The sequence below is a fragment of the Aquila chrysaetos genome, chromosome 11, assembly GCF_900496995.4.
Source record: "Aquila chrysaetos chrysaetos chromosome 11, bAquChr1.4, whole genome shotgun sequence".
NCBI classification, from domain to species: Eukaryota; Metazoa; Chordata; class Aves; order Accipitriformes; family Accipitridae; genus Aquila; species Aquila chrysaetos.
This window is the reverse complement of record NC_044014.1, coordinates 16,190,621-16,210,163: the sequence shown is the minus strand read 5'-3', so window position 1 is coordinate 16,210,163 and position 19,543 is coordinate 16,190,621. Positions and strand designations below refer to the sequence as shown.

At 63.7% G+C, this 19,543-nt stretch overlaps 3 protein-coding genes across 8 annotated transcripts in view; 2 read left to right on the top strand and 1 right to left on the bottom strand.

Moving 5' to 3' along the window:
- Positions 1-12,525, top strand: LOC115348439 (prominin-1-A-like). Of its 5 annotated transcripts, none has more exons than XM_041127415.1 (25): positions 1-15; positions 1,681-1,831; positions 3,141-3,202; positions 3,433-3,638; positions 4,081-4,201; positions 4,335-4,398; positions 4,833-4,922; positions 5,187-5,377; positions 5,469-5,543; positions 5,869-5,932; positions 6,219-6,378; positions 6,653-6,805; positions 7,280-7,403; positions 7,562-7,653; positions 7,880-7,964; positions 8,081-8,224; positions 8,493-8,561; positions 8,772-8,861; positions 8,992-9,045; positions 9,413-9,493; positions 9,807-9,875; positions 9,972-10,061; positions 10,323-10,435; positions 11,690-11,707; positions 12,093-12,525. In XM_041127415.1, the coding sequence occupies exons 2-25, from the start codon at positions 1,702-1,704 to the stop codon at positions 12,142-12,144; spliced, it is 2,397 nt and encodes a 798-aa protein (XP_040983349.1). In that variant the 5' UTR covers positions 1-15; positions 1,681-1,701; the 3' UTR covers positions 12,145-12,525. The 5 variants fall into 5 exon arrangements, with proteins under 5 accessions (XP_040983349.1, XP_040983350.1, XP_040983352.1 ...); XM_041127416.1 differs by lacking the exon at positions 1-15 and adding an exon at positions 565-675; XM_041127414.1 differs by lacking the exon at positions 1-15 and adding an exon at positions 583-933.
- A 2,356-nt stretch (positions 12,526-14,881) lies between these two features.
- Positions 14,882-19,217, bottom strand: HPS6 (HPS6 biogenesis of lysosomal organelles complex 2 subunit 3). 2 transcript variants are annotated; one of them, XM_030031104.2, is made up of 2 exons: positions 18,829-19,217; positions 14,882-18,546 (listed from the first exon to the last, which is right to left on the bottom strand). In XM_030031104.2, exon 2 carries the CDS (start codon positions 18,529-18,531, stop codon positions 16,072-16,074), a length of 2,460 nt encoding a protein of 819 aa, XP_029886964.1. In that variant the 5' UTR covers positions 18,532-18,546; positions 18,829-19,217; the 3' UTR covers positions 14,882-16,071. The 2 variants fall into 2 exon arrangements, with proteins under 2 accessions (XP_029886964.1, XP_040983347.1); XM_041127413.1 differs by having other exon boundaries at positions 14,882-18,549; positions 18,816-19,106.
- Positions 19,218-19,230: 13 nt separating this feature from the next.
- The window catches only part of ARMH3 (armadillo like helical domain containing 3), a 130,220-nt gene continuing 129,907 nt past the window's right edge, over positions 19,231-19,543 (top strand). Inside the window, exon 1 of the mRNA XM_030031110.2 lies at positions 19,231-19,341. The gene's annotated coding sequence lies outside the window, so the exon portion shown is untranslated. The remainder of the gene's footprint in view (positions 19,342-19,543) is intronic.

The following is a 19,543-nucleotide window of genomic DNA, read 5'->3' as shown; positions in this document are numbered from 1 at the left end:
GCAAAGCACGTACAGGTACGGCTCGCCCAGACTCCCCACTGGTGCCCATCCGAAAGCATATGGTGCCCCATGCAGGGGCACAGGGCTGGGGCAGGGGCCAAGGACCTTGCTGGGGGCACCGGCTGCCCTGGGAAGGGAGGCGGGGAGTTGCGGGGCACGGCTGAGGGCCGGCGTGGGGGCAAGGTGGGCAGCGTGGGGGGCTCTGGGCACGGGGGCTGGGGCAGGGTGGGCTGCTGGAGGGGCCAGCGCTGGGGCTGGCAGTGTGGGGACAGAACTGGGTCTCCGTGGGGCGGAGGGGCTGGGCTCGGCGGGGGGCAGTGGGCTCTCCCGGGTGGGACAGGGGCAGGAGCTGGGGTCTCTGCAGGATGTCAGGGTGGGACGGGACGGGAGCAGGACTCCCCGCGGGACAGAGGCGGGGTGCCGAGGCGCCGCGGGGCGGGTGCGGGGGTTCCCCCCCCCCGGCAGAGGCGGGGGCCGGGGCTGCCGCACGCCCCGGGCAGACCCCGGGGGACCGGGGCGGAAGGGGCGGCCCCGTCCGGCCCTGCCCACCCCTCCCGGGGCCGCCCGCGCCGCCGTCTCGGTGCGGAGCCGGGCCGTGCCGGGGAGGTCCCGCCGCCGCCGCCGCCGTCGCCCACCGGGACGCGACCCCCGGGGCACCTGCCCCGCGCCTACCGGGTGCGTCCGCGGCACGACCGGGAGAGACCCTCGGCCCTCCCCGGCGGCGGGGCGGGGGTTAAGGACCACGGGGCGGTGGCAGGCATAGAGCCACGCGTGGCTCCCGCGGCGTGGGAGCCCTCCTCGGTGGGCGGGGAGGGGGAGACGGAGCCGGGCAGGCGCTGGCAGACCTCCAGCCTTGGAGGAAAAATCCCGTCGGGGGGCCCCTGAGGCTGTCCCCCACTTGGGGGGAATCGGGATGCCTGCGGAAAATCCCGGGTTTCTTGCAATGCCCCATTTGGGAAGGTTTTTTTAAATGCAAAAACTGGTTCTGTGGCCAGAGCTGGTTTGTGCTGAAACTGTGGCCGGTCCAGCACACCCTGTTCTGAAGAAGGGATGCAGCTGGTGCTGGGGTGGAGCGGGCAGGATGGATGCCCTCGGGATCACCACGGGTCACCCAGCTCCTGGGTCGGGACAGGAGGAAACCAGAAAGGACGCGGGAGCTCTGCAGAGGGCGAGGAGAAGGGATTCTTCCCAATGCCTGGGTTGGGATGGGTTGGTGGTGACCCTGGCCCGGGTATGGAGAGGTGGCCTGGGGTGGCTGGCTGCCAGGAGGGTGGCAGGGGCAGGGTGGGGCGATCCCAGCATCGCCGCCTTCCCTGGCAAGCAGCTTTTCAGCAATCACAGCTGAAACTTAAACAAACCATAAAGCCTGCGCGCTGGCACTGTGTGGCTGGGCCCCGTGGCAGACGTGGGTGCATGGAGGTGCCGAGGACAGGGTAAGTGCTTCATCTCCGCTTCGTCCCCCACAGCCCTTCTGGTCCCTCACGGGCACCTCCTGCCTGGCCCCCCACCCCGCTGCTCCTGGAACTCCCCATCCCTCCCCGGTGCTCTCCCATAGCTCTTTCCTTCCGGGCAGGAGCTGGCAGGTGCCTGATTTTTTCTCCCCGCATTTCCTGCTCGGAGGCAGGGCGGGTCGGGTGGCCTCGCACCCCAACGACACTGACAGCCCCTCTCTGTGTCCAGGTTCCTGCTGGAGCTGCCACGATGGAGCTGGGGAATGTTTCACAGCCCACGTACGGCCCTGGCCCTGAAGCGCCGGGGAGCAGCGTGCCGGGCCTGGTGGGGATGGTGCACGGCTTTCTGCGGCTGGTGCAGCCCAACGCCCTGCCCATAGGTGGGTGCATGGTGGGGGGGGGCTGGGGGGGGGCGGGGGGGGCTGCTCAGAGCTGCAGGGTCTTGGTTGAGCTTGAGCCCTCCTGCACTGGTGACTGTCCACCCACATTTAAATGGTGGGGTACTGGGTTAGGAGGGATGGGGTGGGGGGGGGAAACGGAGCGGGGTCCCTGAGGACTGCCAGCTGTGTCCTGCCCGTGTCCCATCACGACTGTGGGCCAGTCTCAGGTGGTCCCCAGGACAGGCTTTTGTGGCAGTGCCACCTTGCAGAGTCCTGCCCTGTCCTCCCTCCGGGTATCTTCATCCCAGGCCCCAAGGAGAGGTGCAGAACAAACCGCACGCTACCTATGATTTTGCAGGGTCCTTGCCTGGCTTGCAGCCCTCTGTGCTTGCAGGTGACAAGGTGTGCTTTCAGCAGGACCTGGCTTAGGGCCACCAAGAACAGCGTGTCCCAGTGCCCTCACGCCAGCGCTGCAGGCACCCCCTGTGCACCACCCTGCTTGCCAGCGCTCGCTCTCCCTCCTTCATCTCCGAGGGGATGTGTCGCTGGCACAGCTCTGCCCCAAAGTGGCTGTAGGTCGGCATGGGCGATGCCAGAACCCTGCAGCTGCTCGATGCCCCTGAGGCGAGTGCTGCCCACCCTGGGGAGGGGGCGGTTGTCACTCTGGCTGCTGGCACTTGTGCTTCCTCCTTTGCTGGGCTCAGCCCCTGCTCGCCAGCAACTTGCAGGCAAACACGTGGCTGGCAAACAATGCAACGGCTTTGTGGCCTTGTTCGTGTTGTGCAGATACCAGGGTACAATCACATGGCACTGTGCGCCGGCATGGCTTGTAATGAGGCCATGGGGCACGGGCAGGGTGAGCCCTCAGGGTGAAAGAGGCAGTGTGGTGGGGGGACTTTGCTCCAGCACCTATCCTGTGCTGGCAGTGCCGGCCGGGTGTCTGCCTGGGGCTGGGCCACAGGAGGGTAGCCCAAGGGCAGCCGAGGTGGTTGTCGGAGCATTCTCCCCCAAGCCTGCCCCTGGTGCTTGCTGAGGTGAAGACGTCCTTGCTCCATGCACCCCTGTGAGCCTGGGGGCTGGCAGCGCTTTTCCCGAGTACAAAAGGGCTGTGCATCACGATGGCCGGGGAGGGACAGTTGGAATGGAGAAACACGCCATGCACTCACAGCCGCTCTGAGCCGCAGTGCTGGAGGTGATGGCTACCAGTGCTGGTAGCCCCTTTCTGGGGTGAGCAGGGTATGGAGCCCTCCTGGATAGCCCCCCAAGGCCCAGTGCCTGCTCACAGCCCTCTCCACTCCTTGTCCCCCAGAACTGATCACAGATTTTGGGCAGTCTCAGAGTGAGGAGGCCATCGGGGAGCAAGTCCAGGAGGTGAGTGGGCAGCCAGGGCAGGGAGCCGGCAGCCCTAGACCACCACAGGCTGGGGGATGCTGGTGGGTGCTGCTCCGAGGCTGAGCCCCTTGTGCTGTGCAGCAGCAAGGGGAGATGTGCAACCCTTGGGGAGACCCATCCTGCCCCATGGGGGTCTGGACAGGACCCTCAGTGCGGGGGACCCTTCAGGGGCACCGGTGTTATGCTGCCTCTCATTCTTCCTCTCCCAGCTGCTGCTCTACGAACTGGGTTTCCTGGTATGCATGGCCATCGGGCTCCTCTTCATCATCCTCGTGCCCCTGGTGGGATGCTGCTTCTGCTGCTGCCGCTGCTGCGGGAACTGCGGGGGCCACATGTACCAGAAGCAGGGCCGGCGGATGGGCTGCCGGCGCCGGGTGCTCTGGGCCTGTGTCCTGCTGGTCTCTGCTCTCCTCCTGTGAGTGTGCTGGCTGGGAGGTTCCGGATGGGACCCGAGGGAGGGTGGAAACGCCGGCGCTTGGCCGCCGTGCCAGGAAGCTGCCATTGTTCAGAGGAGCAGAACCCGGCACGGCGGGACAAAGGAGAGGAAGCGGCAGCAGTGGGGAGCTGGCCCCGGGGGGCTGCACACTGGCAGGCACAGACCCTTCCCGACAGCTTCGCGGCAGGGAAATGTGGGTGCACCAGGCACCGTGCTCCCCCGTTTCCCAGTTTCCCGTGTCCCTCCTCTCTGGTCCCTTGACTGTGTGCAGGGCACTCGCTGGGATGCTCTGGAAGTGGGGCTCAGCGGTGTGCTCCGGACCCTGCAGCCTGGGGTCGGTGCAGGTGGATTCGGAGGGTCGTGGGGGCGAGCATCGGGACTGTGGTCCCCGCGTGTTGACCCTGCCACCCTTCTCTTGCAGGGCCGGTGATGTCTGCGCCTTCGTCAGCAACACCCGCTTCTCCCAGGCTGTGTGTGGAACCTTCCCCAACGTCAACAACACCCTGGACGATGTCCGCATCTACGTGGCCTCCATCCCCCAGGCACGCCTGGTCCCCCTACCCTGGCTGGGGTGCCTGATGGGGGGCAAAGAGCCCCCCTGGGGAAGGATGACAGTGGGGCTGGAGGCGGGGAAGGGTCCCCACCCGCACTGACACCCCATCTCTGTCCCTGCAGCAAATCAATTTTGTCATCGATAGCAGCGACGTCCCACTGGGTCTCGCCAACCGCAGCCTCCAGGGTGAGGGTGTGTGATAGCGAGGGGCTGGAGCATCCCCATGCACCTGCAGCGAGCTGCTCTGGCAGGGCTGGGGGTGCTTGGGGAGTGGGGGTGGCTGGGGGTGCTGTGTGGGTGTGCCTCACTGCCCTGCAGATGGTTGCTGACCCTGGGGGCCACTGGGCTGGTTCTCATGGGGATGTCTAAAGGGAGAGGGTTTGGGGGCTCCTCCAGGCTCCTGCTCTGCTCCAGGTGCTGCTTTTCCCCATTCAGGCTCTTTGGGGAGAGTGATGCGGGCAGGTGGTGGCAGGGTGGGGGTGTCCCCTCAGCCCCCTGCCCGGGGGGTGGGTGTGGGATGGGGTCCTGCAGGGGGGGGTGTCAGTGTTTTCGGCAGCTCCCCTGCAAGCCCCAGGACCCTGGGGGTCCCATCCTTGACACCATCTCTCCCATCTCTGCAGACATTGGGCCCAGCCTGGGTGGCATGATCGTCTTGGGCATCAGGAGGAGCACGGACGGGGCTCTGGGATCCCTCCAGAGCCTCTTGCAAGGTAGTGGCCCCATTGCTGGGGGGCTGGCAGGGCCTTGGAGGGGACTTGGGGGGATGCTGGGTCTGAGGGCTGGGGTAGATGCATGTTTGGGTAAGGCTCCCAGGGAGGGGGGTCCATCTGGCCTCCCAGCTGCAGCCTGGGGTAAATGCTGGGGCTTTAGGGGGTGCCCCTGTGTTGCATTTTTTGATGGGTCCCTGAGATTCAGCTGGGTAAGGACTGCTGCACTGGCAGGATGAAGCCCCTTACCCCTCACTGTCTCCCCAGGGATGCAGACGCTGGTGGCCGCCTTCGGCAGCATCGCCAGCACTCGCTCGCGCCTCGAGGAGCTGCAGAGAAACTACAGCCGGCGGCTGGCCAGCCTGCAGGACGGCCTCAACCAGACCCTGCAGCGCTGCGGCCACCCCTGCGGCAGCGTGTCCCTGGACGGCCTTGCCTTCAGCGCCAACTTCAGCACGGTGAGGAGGGGCAGGGTGCGGGGCGAGGGGCCCCCCTGCAGCCCCTTCCCCAGCCTCCCGCAGCCCCCTCACCCCAGGCTCTTCCCCACAGATCCCCGGTGTGGAGCGGCAGCTGGAGGCACTGGGTGATGTGTCTGGCTCCAACATAGCATCCGATTTAGAGAAGGTAAGGGGTCGTGTCCCCCCCTGCACCCAGGGACAGGGCTGGGTGCTCCTGGTGCTGCTGGGGCTGTGCTGTGACGGGGTGGCTTGGGATGAGCCACCAATGAGTTAATTGCTGTTGCGTGGAGGGATGTGCTCGTCAGAGGTCTGCCTTGGCTGGAGCCTGCCCGCTGTCCCAGCCACCCCTGGGTGCTGGCACGATCAGGGATGGGTGCTGGGGGGAGCTTGGCTGTCCTGTGCCACCAGGTTCTGGGACAGAGGGAATGTGGTGCTCAGCCCTGGGCTGCAGGCAGGGACATGAGCTATACGCTGTGTCCCCCCAAACACAGGTTAACAGCACGCTGGACACGACCCCTGCCAAGGTGCAAGAGCAGTCCCAAGACGTGGTGACAAGTAAGCAGGGCTTTGTGCCCTGTGTGCCAAATTGCCCCTCTCCCAGGGCTCCGTACTCCCTTCTCGTCCCATCCCTGCCTGGAGACCTCCCCTGCTGCCACCCCACTGCTTGCAGCGCTGGCCGTCTCCAAGTCCCCATGTGCTGTCATGCTGATGCCATCCTTGACCAAAGCCACCCCGTTCCTTCCCATCCTCTCCCAGTCCTCACTGCCCCAGGCTTACCTGCCCCAGACGAGCAGCACCCAGGCAGCAGTTCGGAGCACCGACCTGTCCCTGTCCCCTGCAGAGACCCAGGACCAGCTGGGCCTCATCAGGCAGGAGATCAGAAGCTGGCAGGAGCAGTTGCCGTTCCTGGAAGTGGAGGAGAATATTGGGGCCTTTGTGGGCAATGCTACGTCGGTGCTGGAGGAGTACAGGGAGCCGATCATCACCTTGGATAGGCTCAGGTAGTGTCGTGGCGAGGGGCTGCTGCATCCCCCGGCTCCTTTGTCCAGAGAGGCTCAGGCTCTTGATCCTCCAGTTGCTGGAGCTGGGGGCTTGCTCGATGGTGGGGCTGTAGGTGCAGGGTAGCCAGAGGTGTGCCTTGCAGCCACCCGTGCCCCTTCTCTGCCAGGGTGCCTGGGGACTTTTTCCTCCCTGAGAAGGCAGCTGATGGGATGCTGGGTGTTGCTCGGGGTGCCAGCTCCTGCTGTCTGACTCCTGCCCCTCCTTCTGCCCCAGGTGGAGCATATGTGTCCTCCTGTGCTGCATGGTGCTGCTGGTGGTCCTCTGCAACGTCTTTGGGCTGCTGATGGGGCCCTTGGGGCTGAAGGAAAGTGTGCTGCCCACGCAGCGCAGCAGCCTCTCCAATGCCGGCGGGAACTTCTTCATGGCGTGAGGCTCCCTCGGCTGCCGAGGACGCGTGTGGTAGCAGTGGGGTGGGTGGGCAGGGCTGGCCTGGGGATGCTCAAGCTCCCAAATCATCAAATTACTGCGGCTTAATGGCCTGCCCTATGGCAACTCACCATGGTAAACACAAGGGTAGAACACGGTGCTGGTGAAAGGTGTTTGAGTGGAGCCCGTTCACCCTTTGCCGACGGGGGCCTGGCAGTGTGTGCGTGGTCCCACGACTCTGCAGGTGGGTCGTGGCTTGCAAAGCTGGGGGAAAATATGGTCCAGGGTACAGCCTGGCTGTGCTCCGGGGGCCAAAGGCAGAGTGGAGACATGCTTGTGGGAATGGTGGTGCTTCCTGACACTGCTGGGGGTACAAGGGGTGTGCAGGCTCTGGGATCTGCCAGGTGGAGGCAATGCTAGCATCAACACCGGGGCACAGGGCCTTGGCTGCTGATGGTGTCTCTGTCCCGGCAGAGGGGTCGGCTTCAGCTTCATCTTCTCCTGGCTGCTGATGCTGTTGGTGCTGATCACCTTCGTGCTGGGGGGGAACATCTACATGCTCATCTGCGAGTCCTGGCGCAGCCAGCAGCTCTTCCAGGTGAGCTCCCCATGGGGAGACACCCCTGCCTGGAGCCACTGCCACCTTTCCAAGGGCACCTGGTGGAACGGAGGCAGCGCTGGCCAGTTTGGGAAGCTCTTCCCAGGTGCCCTGCCCTGCACCATGTCTAGTTTCTCCATCTCTTCCCTTGCTCTCAGCTCCTGGACACTCCTGGCCTGATCCCTGGCTTCAACCTGTCAGAGCTGCTGGGCCAGGAGGGTGGCACAGCAAACTTCTCGGAGATGTACAGGTGGGTCCCAGCCCCAGCACCGCGTCTTTGGGAAGGGGTACAGCTACTCAGCGACCTCAGATGCTCCCCGGGATGGGGGCAGCTTGCCCTACCTGCCCTGGCTGCGGGCAGGCGCCCATGCCAGGGAAGGAGCGAGGTGCGACTTGCCCACGCAGGCGAGGACATGCTCCTGGGAGGGGGTGGCCCTCGCCTGCCCCATTTTCAGCCCCGTGCCCCCCTCCCGCAGGCAGTGCCAGCGAGACACTGCCCTGTGGCAAACGCTGCACCTGGACCAGACCGTGTCCCTGGACGAGCTCTTGAACATCAGCCAGGTGAGCGTGGGGGTGCCCGGGTCTGGGGGGGCAGAGCTGGGGGTGCAGGGCTGGCGCTGGGGAGGACAGTGAGGGGCCAGCACCGTGCCCCATCACGGCTCCCCTCGCTCTGGCAGTACACAGGAGAGATCTCCACGGCCTTCGAGAAGATGAATATCACCCTGAGCCCCATCTCCCTGCTCAGCCAAAGCCAGAGAGACTTGCTGCTGAATGCCAGCCAGGCTGGGCAGCCCCCTGACTTCACCCTCACCCTGGAGCAGGTGGGCTGGGGGCAGCCTTGTGTTGGGATGGGGGTGTCTGGAAGTGTGTTGAAGTGGTCCACTGCCCCCTCCCCTTTGCTGCTGTGGGAGTTCCACCAGAGGCTCCCAGGGTGTCCCCTGACATCTGTGTCACCCCTTGGGGCAACCGGGCACCTCCTCCAACCAGGAGACCCTGGCTCCACTCTGCCCTGCAGGGATGGGGTATGGCCCCCCCCCCCACCGTGAGCCCCATTCCCGATTCTCATGGCTCTGTCTCTGCCTTTTCCAGCTGGATCAGAACGTGACCCAGGGAAGCCTCCTGGATCTGGCCACGGAGCTGGAGCAGCTGGCAGACAAAGTAAGAGACCATGGCACCCCAGGGCCGTGGCCACCCTGTCCCCAAAGCCACTGGCTGTGGGGGCTCCTCTGCAGACCTGCCTGGTTGCCGAGGGGAGGCGAGGCCCTTCACCCTCCCCCAGCAATTTTCTCCAGCCCGGGCCCCCATCAGCTGGCCGTGGTGGGGTAGGGACCTCGTGCTGGGGGGCACCGCTGACTGCAGCTCCTCCAGGGCACGGATGTGAAAAAGGACCTGAAGGCTGACGCTCGCAGGCTGAGGGAGCTGGACAAGGAGATGCAGATGAGCTTCTCTGGACCGCTGGTGAGCGATGCTGGGGTGGTGAAGGTCCTGGGGGTGCTGGCTTGGGCTCTCCCAGAGCTTGGAGCCTGCTGGTGGGGTCTTGGCTGAGCCATGGGGTCTGTGCCTTTGACCCCCCTCTCTCCATCCCCAGCAAAGCCTGAAGGAGAACATCCACTCGGTGCAGAGTAGGGCTGCCCAGCTCAAGGTAAGCCGCACAAGGGGGCCTCCTGAGCGCACCCCACTCCAGAGCACCCTGCGAAGCACCCTTGAGGTCCCGCAGTGGAGATGGTGGGGGCTAACCTGCAGTCTGGGGGGGCTGGTGGCTGCTGTGGGACTCCCCAAGCATGCACTGTAGGGGCTGCTCATGGGACAGAGGGATGGGGGCCCATGCCATGAACCCTGCCAGGTGCAGGCTCCCTCCACCTGAGGTACTCGGGCACTACCAGCGTGTGACTGCTGGGGACACCACAGCTCAGAGACACTGCACCCCAGGGATTGCTGCTGGGCAGGGTGGGGGAGATGTGGGAACCCCAATTCCCCCGTCACACTGCTGAGAGCACATTTCACCTCAGGCACAGACAAAAGCTGCGCTGGACAAAGCCAGAGAAACCCAGGAGTTCCTGGACGGGGAGACGGCAAACATCATCAAGAATGTGAGCTCGCCTTGCCCTGCTGCCGGGCCACCCGGTGGGGATGTGGCTGGACCCCCACAACAAGACCTCCCTCTGCGCAGGGATGCCAAGCAATGTCTGGCTGCTCATCCCACCCTGTCGTCTTCCCTGGGGGTTCCCTGCACCCCTGGGTGCCCCCTCCCATTAGGGCAACCCCTGCCCTTATGGCACTCCAGGGAAGGGGCCAGCTGCTGGGTTGAGGTGGTCTGACAGCCCTGATCCTGACACGGAGGGGACATGGGGCATGGAGTGGGCTGGGGGTGCAGCATCTCCACTCTCCGCTTGCTCCCCTCAGGAGACATGGGCCTTCCTGGAGGAGCTGTTGGACTTCTTTGAGACCTACATCTCCTGGGCCAAGAGCAGGGTGAGTTGAGCCTTCCTTGGTGGGGTGGAGGGAAGGGGAGGACGGGCTGCAGGGTTTTGAGGACACTGACATATCCTGTCCCCACCGTGTCCCCAGCTGACAGGAGACGTGGCACGTTGCAAGCCCATAGCTCAGACCCTGGATAATGTGGAGGCCATCACCTGCAACTACATCCTGGACTCTCTGGTGAGTGGGGCAGTGGTGTGTGGGGTGACACGTGTGTGGGGTGGTAATGAGGTCCCCTTGTCCCCCTCGTGCACAGGATGAGGGGTACCCATCTCTGTCCCAAGCAAGCAGGGCTCAGCATCTCGTCGGTGGATTGCTGTGGCTAAGAGCAAAGGCCAGGCTGTGAGAAGAGGTGGGTGGGTGGTCTTCGGGGGGGCCTGGGAGCAGAGGAGGCTCTCGCAGTTGCTCTCTGGGCCCTGATGGCTCTCCCTGCCCCCCCAGAACACCTTCTGGTTCAGCCTGGGCTGGTGCACCTTCTTCCTGCTGCCCAGCATCATCCTGGCCGTCAGACTTGCCAAGTTTTACCGCCGCATGGAGACCGCCGATGTCTACAGGTGAGAAGCTGCCCACCCCCTGTGACCACGCTGGGTCTGGGGTCCACCCTGCGCGCTGCAAACTGCCCCTTCATGTGCCCCGTGGCAGCCTGTGGGGCTGATCCTAAAGTAATGTGGGCTGGGGCAGGGGGCAGGGGGGTGGCTTGGGACCTTCAGCCTCTGAGGATGAAGACGTTTTGGAGAAGAGCTTGTCTCTACCTGCTCCGCAACTCCTCTTTGGGCAGCTGAAGCTGCATGTGAGCCCCCTTGGAGGAAGCAGCCTGGCTTGCACGGCAGGGCTGCAGCCCCCAGCCTGGCTCGGGGGTCTGCCACCCGACTCGCTCTACTTTGCACCATTTTTTGTGCTGGGGCCTCCAAACAGGAGCACAGCTGGATGCCGCGCAGAATGCAATGCGCTGCACGGTTGGCGTCGCTGCCACGAGGGTGCAGTGCTTGCTCGCGCGCCTGTGGCCACCGGCGCCCCAGGGCTGTCCCCCAGCCCTCTGGGACCCTTTCCTCATTCCTCTGGGGCACTCTGACCAGCAGTCACGCCTCCAGTGCAGCCGCCAACCCCTGAGGGTGGTGAGCGGTTTCCAGTTGGATTTCCAACTGCTGAGGGCTACGGCTTGGCCCTGCAGTGCAGCCAGTTTGCTGGGGGTTCCCCTGCTCCGGCCCCCCACCTGCCACCCCTTTGCTCCAGGGTTGCAGCTGCCTAGGGAGCCCATCGTGGCCCCAGCCAGCCTTCCTCCCCCTGCCTGCCCCGCTCCTCCTCGCTCTGCATCCTGGCTCTCCCAGGACCCTTGCTGGGCTTGTATGGGATGTGTGCAGGATGTGGTGCTGAGCCGGGCTGTGCCCTGCCCGCAGCGTGCCCAGGGTCCCCACCAGTGGCCCCGGCGCCTTTCACTTCCCCCTGCAGCCAGCAGCTGAGCTGGCTGGAGACGTGGGCTCAGCTGCCAGGGAAACTTGGGGGAACTGAAATTGTGGCATGGGGGGAGCGGTGTGCCACTGAGGCAGTGAGTGTGGAGCCCTGCTCTGCCCGCCTGGGGAAGAAGCAGTGATGCTCTGGGGGCAGCAATGTTCAGGGAGAGCTGTAGGAGCCCGTGCTTTGTGTCCAGATGGGGCAGCTGGGATGGAGGGAACCATAGCACCCTGCAGCCCCCTGTATCCTCCTTGTGTGCCCCAGGGGAGACCCTGTCCCACTGGGAGATGCTAGGCTGTCCCAGGAGGCATCTTCTTGCTCCACTGACACTGTCCCCTCTTTTTTCTCCCCTCCAGGAATGAAACCTTGGAGATGTAAGTAGCAGTACCAGGTCCCTGTGTGGGTGGGGGCAGCTCCTGTGGCATGAGGGGGGACAGGGCACAGGAGGGTGGTGAGGAGGGGAACAGGGTGAGTGCAGGCACTGGAGGGTGCTGGTACTAGGGGAGGACTGGGAAGGTGGGATCTGTGCAGTGTGGAGTGTTCTGGGGTCTCCCCACATCATCTTCCCACACTCCTAAGTTTGGGGGTGCTGCTGCTCCAAGCCCCCCCCAAGCTGGTGGGATGCAGGGTCTCCATACCCTCTTTCCTATGGGACTGGGTGACAGGGGTGGGATGACATTTGGCCATCCCAGTGCATCCTGGGCTGTCCCTTGCTCCCCTCTGTGGCTGGGGGTGACATAAGTGACCTTGGTTTTGCAGGCCACCCACATTCAACTTCTACAAAATCCCCCGACCATCTACAAGGCATTAGCCCCCCGTTGCCCAGGCACAGAGGAGATGGACAAGGCTGCTTCGTCTGCTGTGCCTTTTCCCTGGGCACGAGGGAGCAGGTTGGGACCCTCCGGCTGAAACCCCCACTCCCATTCCCATTATGTGATGATGCTCCGGTATGTGTGGGAGGGGGGCTGCACCTTGCATTGCCTCAGGTGCGTCTTCACACCCCCCCCCACCAGACCCCGTGAGCTCAGGGCAGCTTGTATGGTCTATGCCACCACAGCCTGTGCCGCTGGTCAGTGGGAACCTGCTCACCCAGGCCCCTCGCTCGAAAAACGTGACTATTTATTTTTGCAGGGAGCCTCTTTCCAAGGCTGTGATTATTGGTGTCAAACAATAAATGGGGCGTTTGTGCGTACTGTGGGCATGTGGCTCCGCTCTTCACATGCAGCTTCGATGGAAGGATGCAGGGGTAAGGGCAGGGAGGGTTCCCCACTGCTGGCACAAGCTGGGGCTGTGCCTGGGACTAGAGGGCTCTTGCTGCGGTCCCCAAGCACGCTCTGCCCACAGCCAGCTCTTGGAGCCCTGACCCAGCCCATGGGTCAGTGCAGGACCACTGCTCAGCGTCACTGGGGCTGGGTGACGTTCCCCTCACTGGGCAGCCCTTTGCACCTGTGGCTGGGTGGGTGCCAGGTCCTTCCCTGGGAAAATCTGCACCAAGACCCTTCTGTCTCTGAGGTGCCACACATGCTTTTCCCAGCGCACAGGCACTTTCCTGTGCCTGCTGGCAACCCTCCTATGCATCATCTGTGGGTTTCCAGTGAGTTTATGGGGTGCCTGCAGCCTGCACCTCCCTCCCTCTACTGGGTATGGTGGCATGGGGACTTTCAGACTGCATGTCCCACACTGCTGCATGGCACGGATGGGCATGGTGACAGCTGCATGCACAGATCAGCCAAGGGCAACTTGGTCTGCACCTGTGGTGAGGCAAGTGCAAGTTGCTTTGTGCTGCATCCCAGCCATCCCAAAAGCCGTGTCAGGCACAGGGGACGTATGTGAGCAGCCTGACTCATTTCCTTCATTGCAAAGTCCAAGTCTCTCTGGAGTGAGCGACAGGGCCGAGCTGGCCAGCTTGCCCTCTGCTATGTGCATGTGCTTTATCGCTTTTTCCATTTGCCTTCAGATCTTCTAATCACTGTTTTTTCCTTCAGGCATTATCTGAAGCTGCACCAGCCTTACCTCCTGCTATCTCTCCACAGCACTCGTCCTGACCGAAAAGAGAGCCCTGTGCTTGCCTATCACCCACTCAATCTGTCCTGGGTGGTGGCTCAGCCCCTGCTCCCCCCAGGGGATGCGCACCCTTTCTGGTCCTTGGGGTGGGATTTCCCAGCACCCCCTTGGAGAGCATTTAGCTCAGTTTTGTCTCCACTTGCTCTGCCTTTGCTCTCCCCTACCCTAAACCCTCAACCTCCCGAGTCGTGACTATTTTGTGCTTGTCTAGGGGCTGCGTGTGGAGGTTTCCATCCCTGAGCCCCAGGCTGTACCCACCGCACAGCGTTCCCCACTTCCTCTTCCCTCGCTGTGCCTCGGGGACAGCAGCCTGCGCAGGACTGCTGCAGGCTTCGCTTTCCGCTCGCTGGCTTTGCGGGCACTGCTCCCTCCCTGCTCCCCTCTCTGCTCAGCCTCCAGCCACGGCCTTTTCTTCTCTGCAGAGCTAGTGCTGGAAGGCAGGGAGCTTGACCCTCCTTGTTCGCTGTGTCACCGTGGCCACCTGCATCCAAACCCAGCCCTGGCAATGGAAATCTCCCCCCAGATTACTGCACAGCCTTTGCCAAGGCCCGGGGCTTGCTCTCAGCAGCTCCCCATTCAGCGCTGCTCCAGGGCAGCATCCCAGTCCCTGGAGCTGTGGCTCTAAGAGGGGCCTGGGTCCACCCTCCTCCTCCTGAGCAGCCCTGGGAGGTGGGCAAGAGCAGCGTCAGGCAGGGCCAGCAGCTGCTCGGGGAAGAGGTGAGGACAGCTCATTGCAAAATGCCCACAGCGGCTGCTGCTGGCTCTCCTTTCAGGCCAGGCTCCCTCCGTTCACGTCAGCAGCAGCTGCCAGCATCCACTTCCCTTGCGTGGGAGGGAAACTCACAGCACCCCATGGCCACAGCACAAGGCCCACTATAAGGAAGGTCTCATTTATAGCCAGCCAGCCTCTAAAGAACCGTTGCAGCAGTTCCGCTTCCCCTTTGCCAGACTTTTTTCCACCACAGGGACTTTCTGCAGCCCAGCCCTTGTCAGAGGGAGGCCCTGCCACATCTTCACAGTGGTTTGACAAACCAGGATCCCTCCAACGGCAGCTCTGCCACTGTGTGCCTGGGGCAGCAGGCTCCCACTGGGGTCAGCCTGGTGCTCCCTGTTGCTGGTTTTCCAGCCAGGAACAAAGGGACAAGTTGCAGCTCTTGAGGAAAAATTCTCCCTTCCTCAGTTCTACCTTGGGCCCAGGCACAACCATGTACCACCTGGATGGCCCTTCTCTGCAGCACACATACTTCTGCCTGCCTGTGCAGGCTCCTGCCTCCATGGCTTCATAGTGGTAAGGAGCTGAGTACCACAGAGGGAATGGGCTGGCCAGGTACAGCTCGATTTCTGAGCCCAGCACGTACCAGCAGTGAGCTACGCTGGGCAGTACCATGGTGAGTTGAGCTTGGCCACTTTCCACCAGAAGCAAAATGAAACTGCCCTCCTCCTGAGGATGTGCGTCCTCACAACATCCACCACCGCCCCAGCACTGCTTTGGGAACCTTTATTTTTAAAAGGAGTCTGTCTTCCACACTTAACCCCACTCTCAAGAGGATTAATGCAGGTGAATCTCCCCCATCCCATCCCAGCCAAGCTCTGCCAGCCCAGCAAGGCAGGAGACAGCTCCTTCACACCACAGCCTGGAATGCAGGGGCAAAGCCACAGCCAGGGTCTCTCTCTTGGAGGAGGGGGCCAGGCAGTGAGCCCAGGAGAGGGGCTGGAACCTGGATCTTCCTGCATGACTGCTCTCAAGTTACACTGACTTTGCAAACAGAGGCACAATATGAGCCAGACAACCCTGACAAAGCCCCTTTATGTGCAAAGGCCAAAGGTAGAGGAGATGGGAACAGAGGGCCCGGGCGTCCTGCAGCATAATCTAAGCTTCCACAAAGGAAAGGGAGAGGGAGGGCCAGCCCCAAGCTCGCACAGGCTGCTGCCAGCTTCTCAGCTCAGAAGAGAGTTCGGGTACCGTCTGGGATAGAGAGATAAGGGAATTAGGCTGCTCTCTTCAGCTAAGTAGCTGCAATCAGTCACAGCTACAGGACTGATCCCAGAGGAATTGCAGCGAGACAGCGCACAGAGTGCTGCAGCTGCCAGCGCGTGTGCTGGGACCCCCAGTACCACAGAGCCGCGCCACATTGGTGTTTAGCATCTGACTGAGCCCAAAGCAGCAGGGCTCAGTGACCCCACTGCAAGAAACATGCTGTTTCTCACAGGCAGAGCTTGGAGGCACCACCTAACGCACTGAGCAGAGAATGGGCGGAGGGGGGAGACTGTGTCCCAGCCCACCACTCCACCACTGCTCCTAGAGGCTCAGGGAAGTAGAAGTGAAGTTACAAAGGAGCCAAGCAAACCAAAAACAAAAAGTGCTTTAGGCAGGGAGCAGTTCTGTTATCCTGTAGTGCAGCCAGTGCTTTCATCTGCAAATGCACCTGGCATTTGCTCCTCCACTGGGGCACGCGCAATTGCACTTGCTAGAAATAGCCAGAAAGCTTGCCCCGGCTTCAGATGAGATCCCCCAACCCCAGCCACCCAACAGACTCTTTGAGATGCCGGCACAGGGAAGCTTCAGAAAGGAGCGGGCTTCTGTACTGCCAGGCAGGGCAGGATTTCCTGGGATGGATGTGGCTTTCCCCTCCTTGTGCACCCAAGGCTTGGGATCCCGTTGTGCTTCCCCCCCTCATGCCGTGTCACCCTGTACCAGTGCCGAGGGGGAGGAAGTCCTTGCTATGGGTGGCTGAGGGGCATCATTGGCCGCTGCTTTTGAAGGGTTCTTGTGCTCTCGGGGTGGGGTAGGAGGGGGGAAGGTGGGGCTCTGCAAGGCATCTGAGTACATCTCATCCTGGATGCAGGGACGCTGCACAATCCTTTGCAGCAGCGGCTTGAGCAAGCCTACAGTCAGCTGGTTCCCCTCGCTGGAAAAGGGCACTGGGTCCTCCTGGGAGCAAGGGAGGTGCTGCAGGACCACGGTGAGGATGTCCGAGGCGGTGAGCTCAACGGGGCACAGCGGCCACAGTGTGTCCAGATAAGGGTCCAGCTCCCGGTGCTGGGCAAACTCTGCCAGCAGCGTTGTGAATATCTCCTTGTTAAGCAATGGGCTGAGCTTAGAGAACTTCTCTGCCACCTCTACCACCCGCTGCCACCACTTCAGGCGGATGAGAAGGTGCAGAGCTTGCAGCACGGCCTTAGGCCTCTTGCTGCAGAGCAGCAATTCAAGCTCCATCTCATCATCTGCCTCGCTGCGCTTGTTCTTCCTGGCCAGTACTCCCAGCGCTCTCTTGTACAGCGGCACCCGGCCCTCTGGGCCCTCCTTGCTGCCATATGTCCAAGAGATACTAACGTACTGCTGGGTCAGCTCCACAAAACTGGGCAGCCACTTGGGTTTGAACCTCAGGAAGGATGCGCAGATGAGCTCAAAGAGGGGGACCACCCCATTCTGACCCATCTCCTCCTGATGCGGCCCTCCTAGGACCTTCTTCCACACCTCCGGGGTGGCCCTGGCTACCAAGAGGCCGTCCCCGTTCTGCTGCAGCTGCAGGCAGCTCCTCATGGCCTTCCAAGCAGCCTTGGGGAAGGAGGCGAAGATGGAGTTCAGGTAGGCCAAGTTGTCCTTGTCCATGTCAGAGTGCAGAACGCGGCTGACCTCCTGCTCCACCAGTTCCTCGCAGTAGCTTTCCACCTCACTCTCTGGGGCACACACCACGCAGGTCTTGAGGAGCTCCAGGCTCATGTAGCTCTGCAGCTCCAGGCTCATTGTGCTCAACAGCTTGGCATAAGTGTCTTGGAGGCCTCGGGCTGCCTTCTGCTTCTGGTGGAGGCTATGCTGCAGGATGGCAGCAAGGGCCACAGGAGCCTGGAACACACCACCTTTCTTCAACTTCTCCACTGTCAGCTTGGAGCTGCTGAGGCTCCTCCTCTGGTAGTATCTGCAGGCCTCCTCGAACACCATCTCCACCAGGCACGGCTCAGGTCTGCTGCTGTCCTCAAGTTTGGAGAAGCTAAAGCTATAGATGCCAGTTTGAGTGAGGAGCTGAATGCTGTCCTCCTCTCCCGGGGACTCCAGGAAATGCACCTCTTTCATGCTCAGGGTTTTCTTTTCTACGAGCCTGCCACTGTTCTGGTCGACAAGGTACAGGACCCCAGCTAGCACACAGGCCAGGATGCTGCCAAAGGTCTTCAGCTGGACAGGACTTTCTTGGGCCAGGGGGCCTCCCTCCAGGTCAAAGATATGCCTCTGTGTCCCGTCTGGCTCCACCATGCTCACGGCACCCTTCGTGCTCACCAGCAGCAGACCCCCACTGTTGGACACCGTGGAGGTGTGAATGTCCAGAGGTGCCAAACCTGAGAGAAGACCCACAGAACCAAGCAGGAGCTTCCTGAAGTCTGACTCGCTGCTGGAGCGTAGCACCTTGCTGTGGACGAAGCCTGCAGAGGGGGCTGTGATGGTGAGCTTTGCCTTCTTGGGATGACAGATGAGGAGGAATTTGGAAGTGGTGGCAAAGCTGGCAGCGGCGGGCACCAGGAAGATGTGCTGCGGGGAGGCCAGGACCTGGTACTCAGGGCTGTTGTGCAAGACTATCCTTACGGTGCCCAGCCGCACGCCTTGCTCCCCTACCTCCAGAGCTCGGGTGCAGACACAGAACCTGAAGGCACACTTGCTCACGTCCGAGTGGGCATCCAGGGGAGGCCTCTCCTCACACCACACCAGGCTGGCTTCCTGGCTGCACACGGAGACGATTCGGGCCCGGGCACCCTGGCAGAGCTCCAGCGTCTGCAGCAGCTGCCAGCCCACGGCCACCACGAAGTGCCAGACCTCGGTCCGGCCGTGTTCCCACACAATGGCCAGTACCCAGGAGCCCAGCATCGCAGGGTTCTGCAGGAAGAGCAGTCCCACAAGGGCTGGCTGGGGCGGCTGCCAGTTCCTCTCCAAGTCGGCTCCACCGATGCCGTGGAGCTGGAAGGCCACCACCCGGGGCAGGGGGGGCGGCCGGCTCTTCTGCAGGACCAAAAGGTGCTGCCCGTCGGGGCTGGACTGGACATACCTGGGCTCTTCTCCCCGGCACAGGAGCTCCTGCAGCCAGTGGCCTCGGCTGAAGTCACTGAAGTCGGCGACCTGCCGCAGCATCCCGGCTCGCTTCATCCCGGGGCGCCCGCCCTGGTCACCGAGAGCATGTACCAGGGCGAGCAGGGGCACGGAGCTCCCGCTGCCACCGAGTTCCGCCCCCCCCCCCCCCCGCACCCCCCGTTCCCCAGGGTCTCTGCAGACCCTCCGACCCCCACGGACCCCCCCGGGCACCCTCCTCACCCCCCCGCCGCGAGCCGGTTCCGCGGGCACCAACCCCCCGAGGTAGGTACCTGCCGCGCCGCCGGCTCCCCGGACACCCACCTCCGCCCGAGGGGACCCCCCCCGCTTCCGCCGGGACCCCGCGGGGCCTACCTGCCGCGGCGGCTGCCTGCCGGGGCCGGGGCCGGGCCGGTGGCGGCTCGGCGGGGCTCGGCACGACGCGGCGCTGGCTGCGCAATCACGAGGCGGCGCGCTTCCGGGCGGAGCCGCGCCGCGCCGGTCCGGGCCGCCCCTCTCCTACTTCCGTCGCCGGTGCGGGGAGGGCGGCGGGGCCGCGGTTCGGGAGCGGCCCGTGAGGCTCCGCAGGCAGAGGGGCCATTTTTTACCGGAGGGTGGGTGCGTCAGTCTCCTCAGGGAGAGGCGAGCTCCGTCCGGCCCGGGGAGGAGTCTCCCCGCCGCTGCCCTCGCCCGCCCCGCCTGCCGTCGGGAACCGGGGCCGCCCGGGCAACCGGCAGGCGGCGAGACCCGGCGCTGACAGCGCCCTCCGTCCTCCACCCCCCGCCTAGCCGGCGGCGCTAGGACCGCGCGGCGCGGCCCTCCTCGAAGCGCATGCGCGGCGCGGCCGGCGGCGCCTGCGCATTGGGAAGGAGAACGGCTCGCCCGCAGGTAAGTGCTGGGGATCGGGGGGGGGACGCGGCGCCCCCACCCTCGCGGGGCCAGGCCACGCCCCCCGCCGCCCCTCCTGAGCGGCCGCCCCGGCCCCGGCCGCGGCCCCGGCCCTTGGGGCTCTGCCGCCGCCGCGGCGGGGCGGGTGGGGGACGCTGCCCGCCGCCCGCCGCGAGGGGCCTCGCCGGGCACCGTCTCCCGG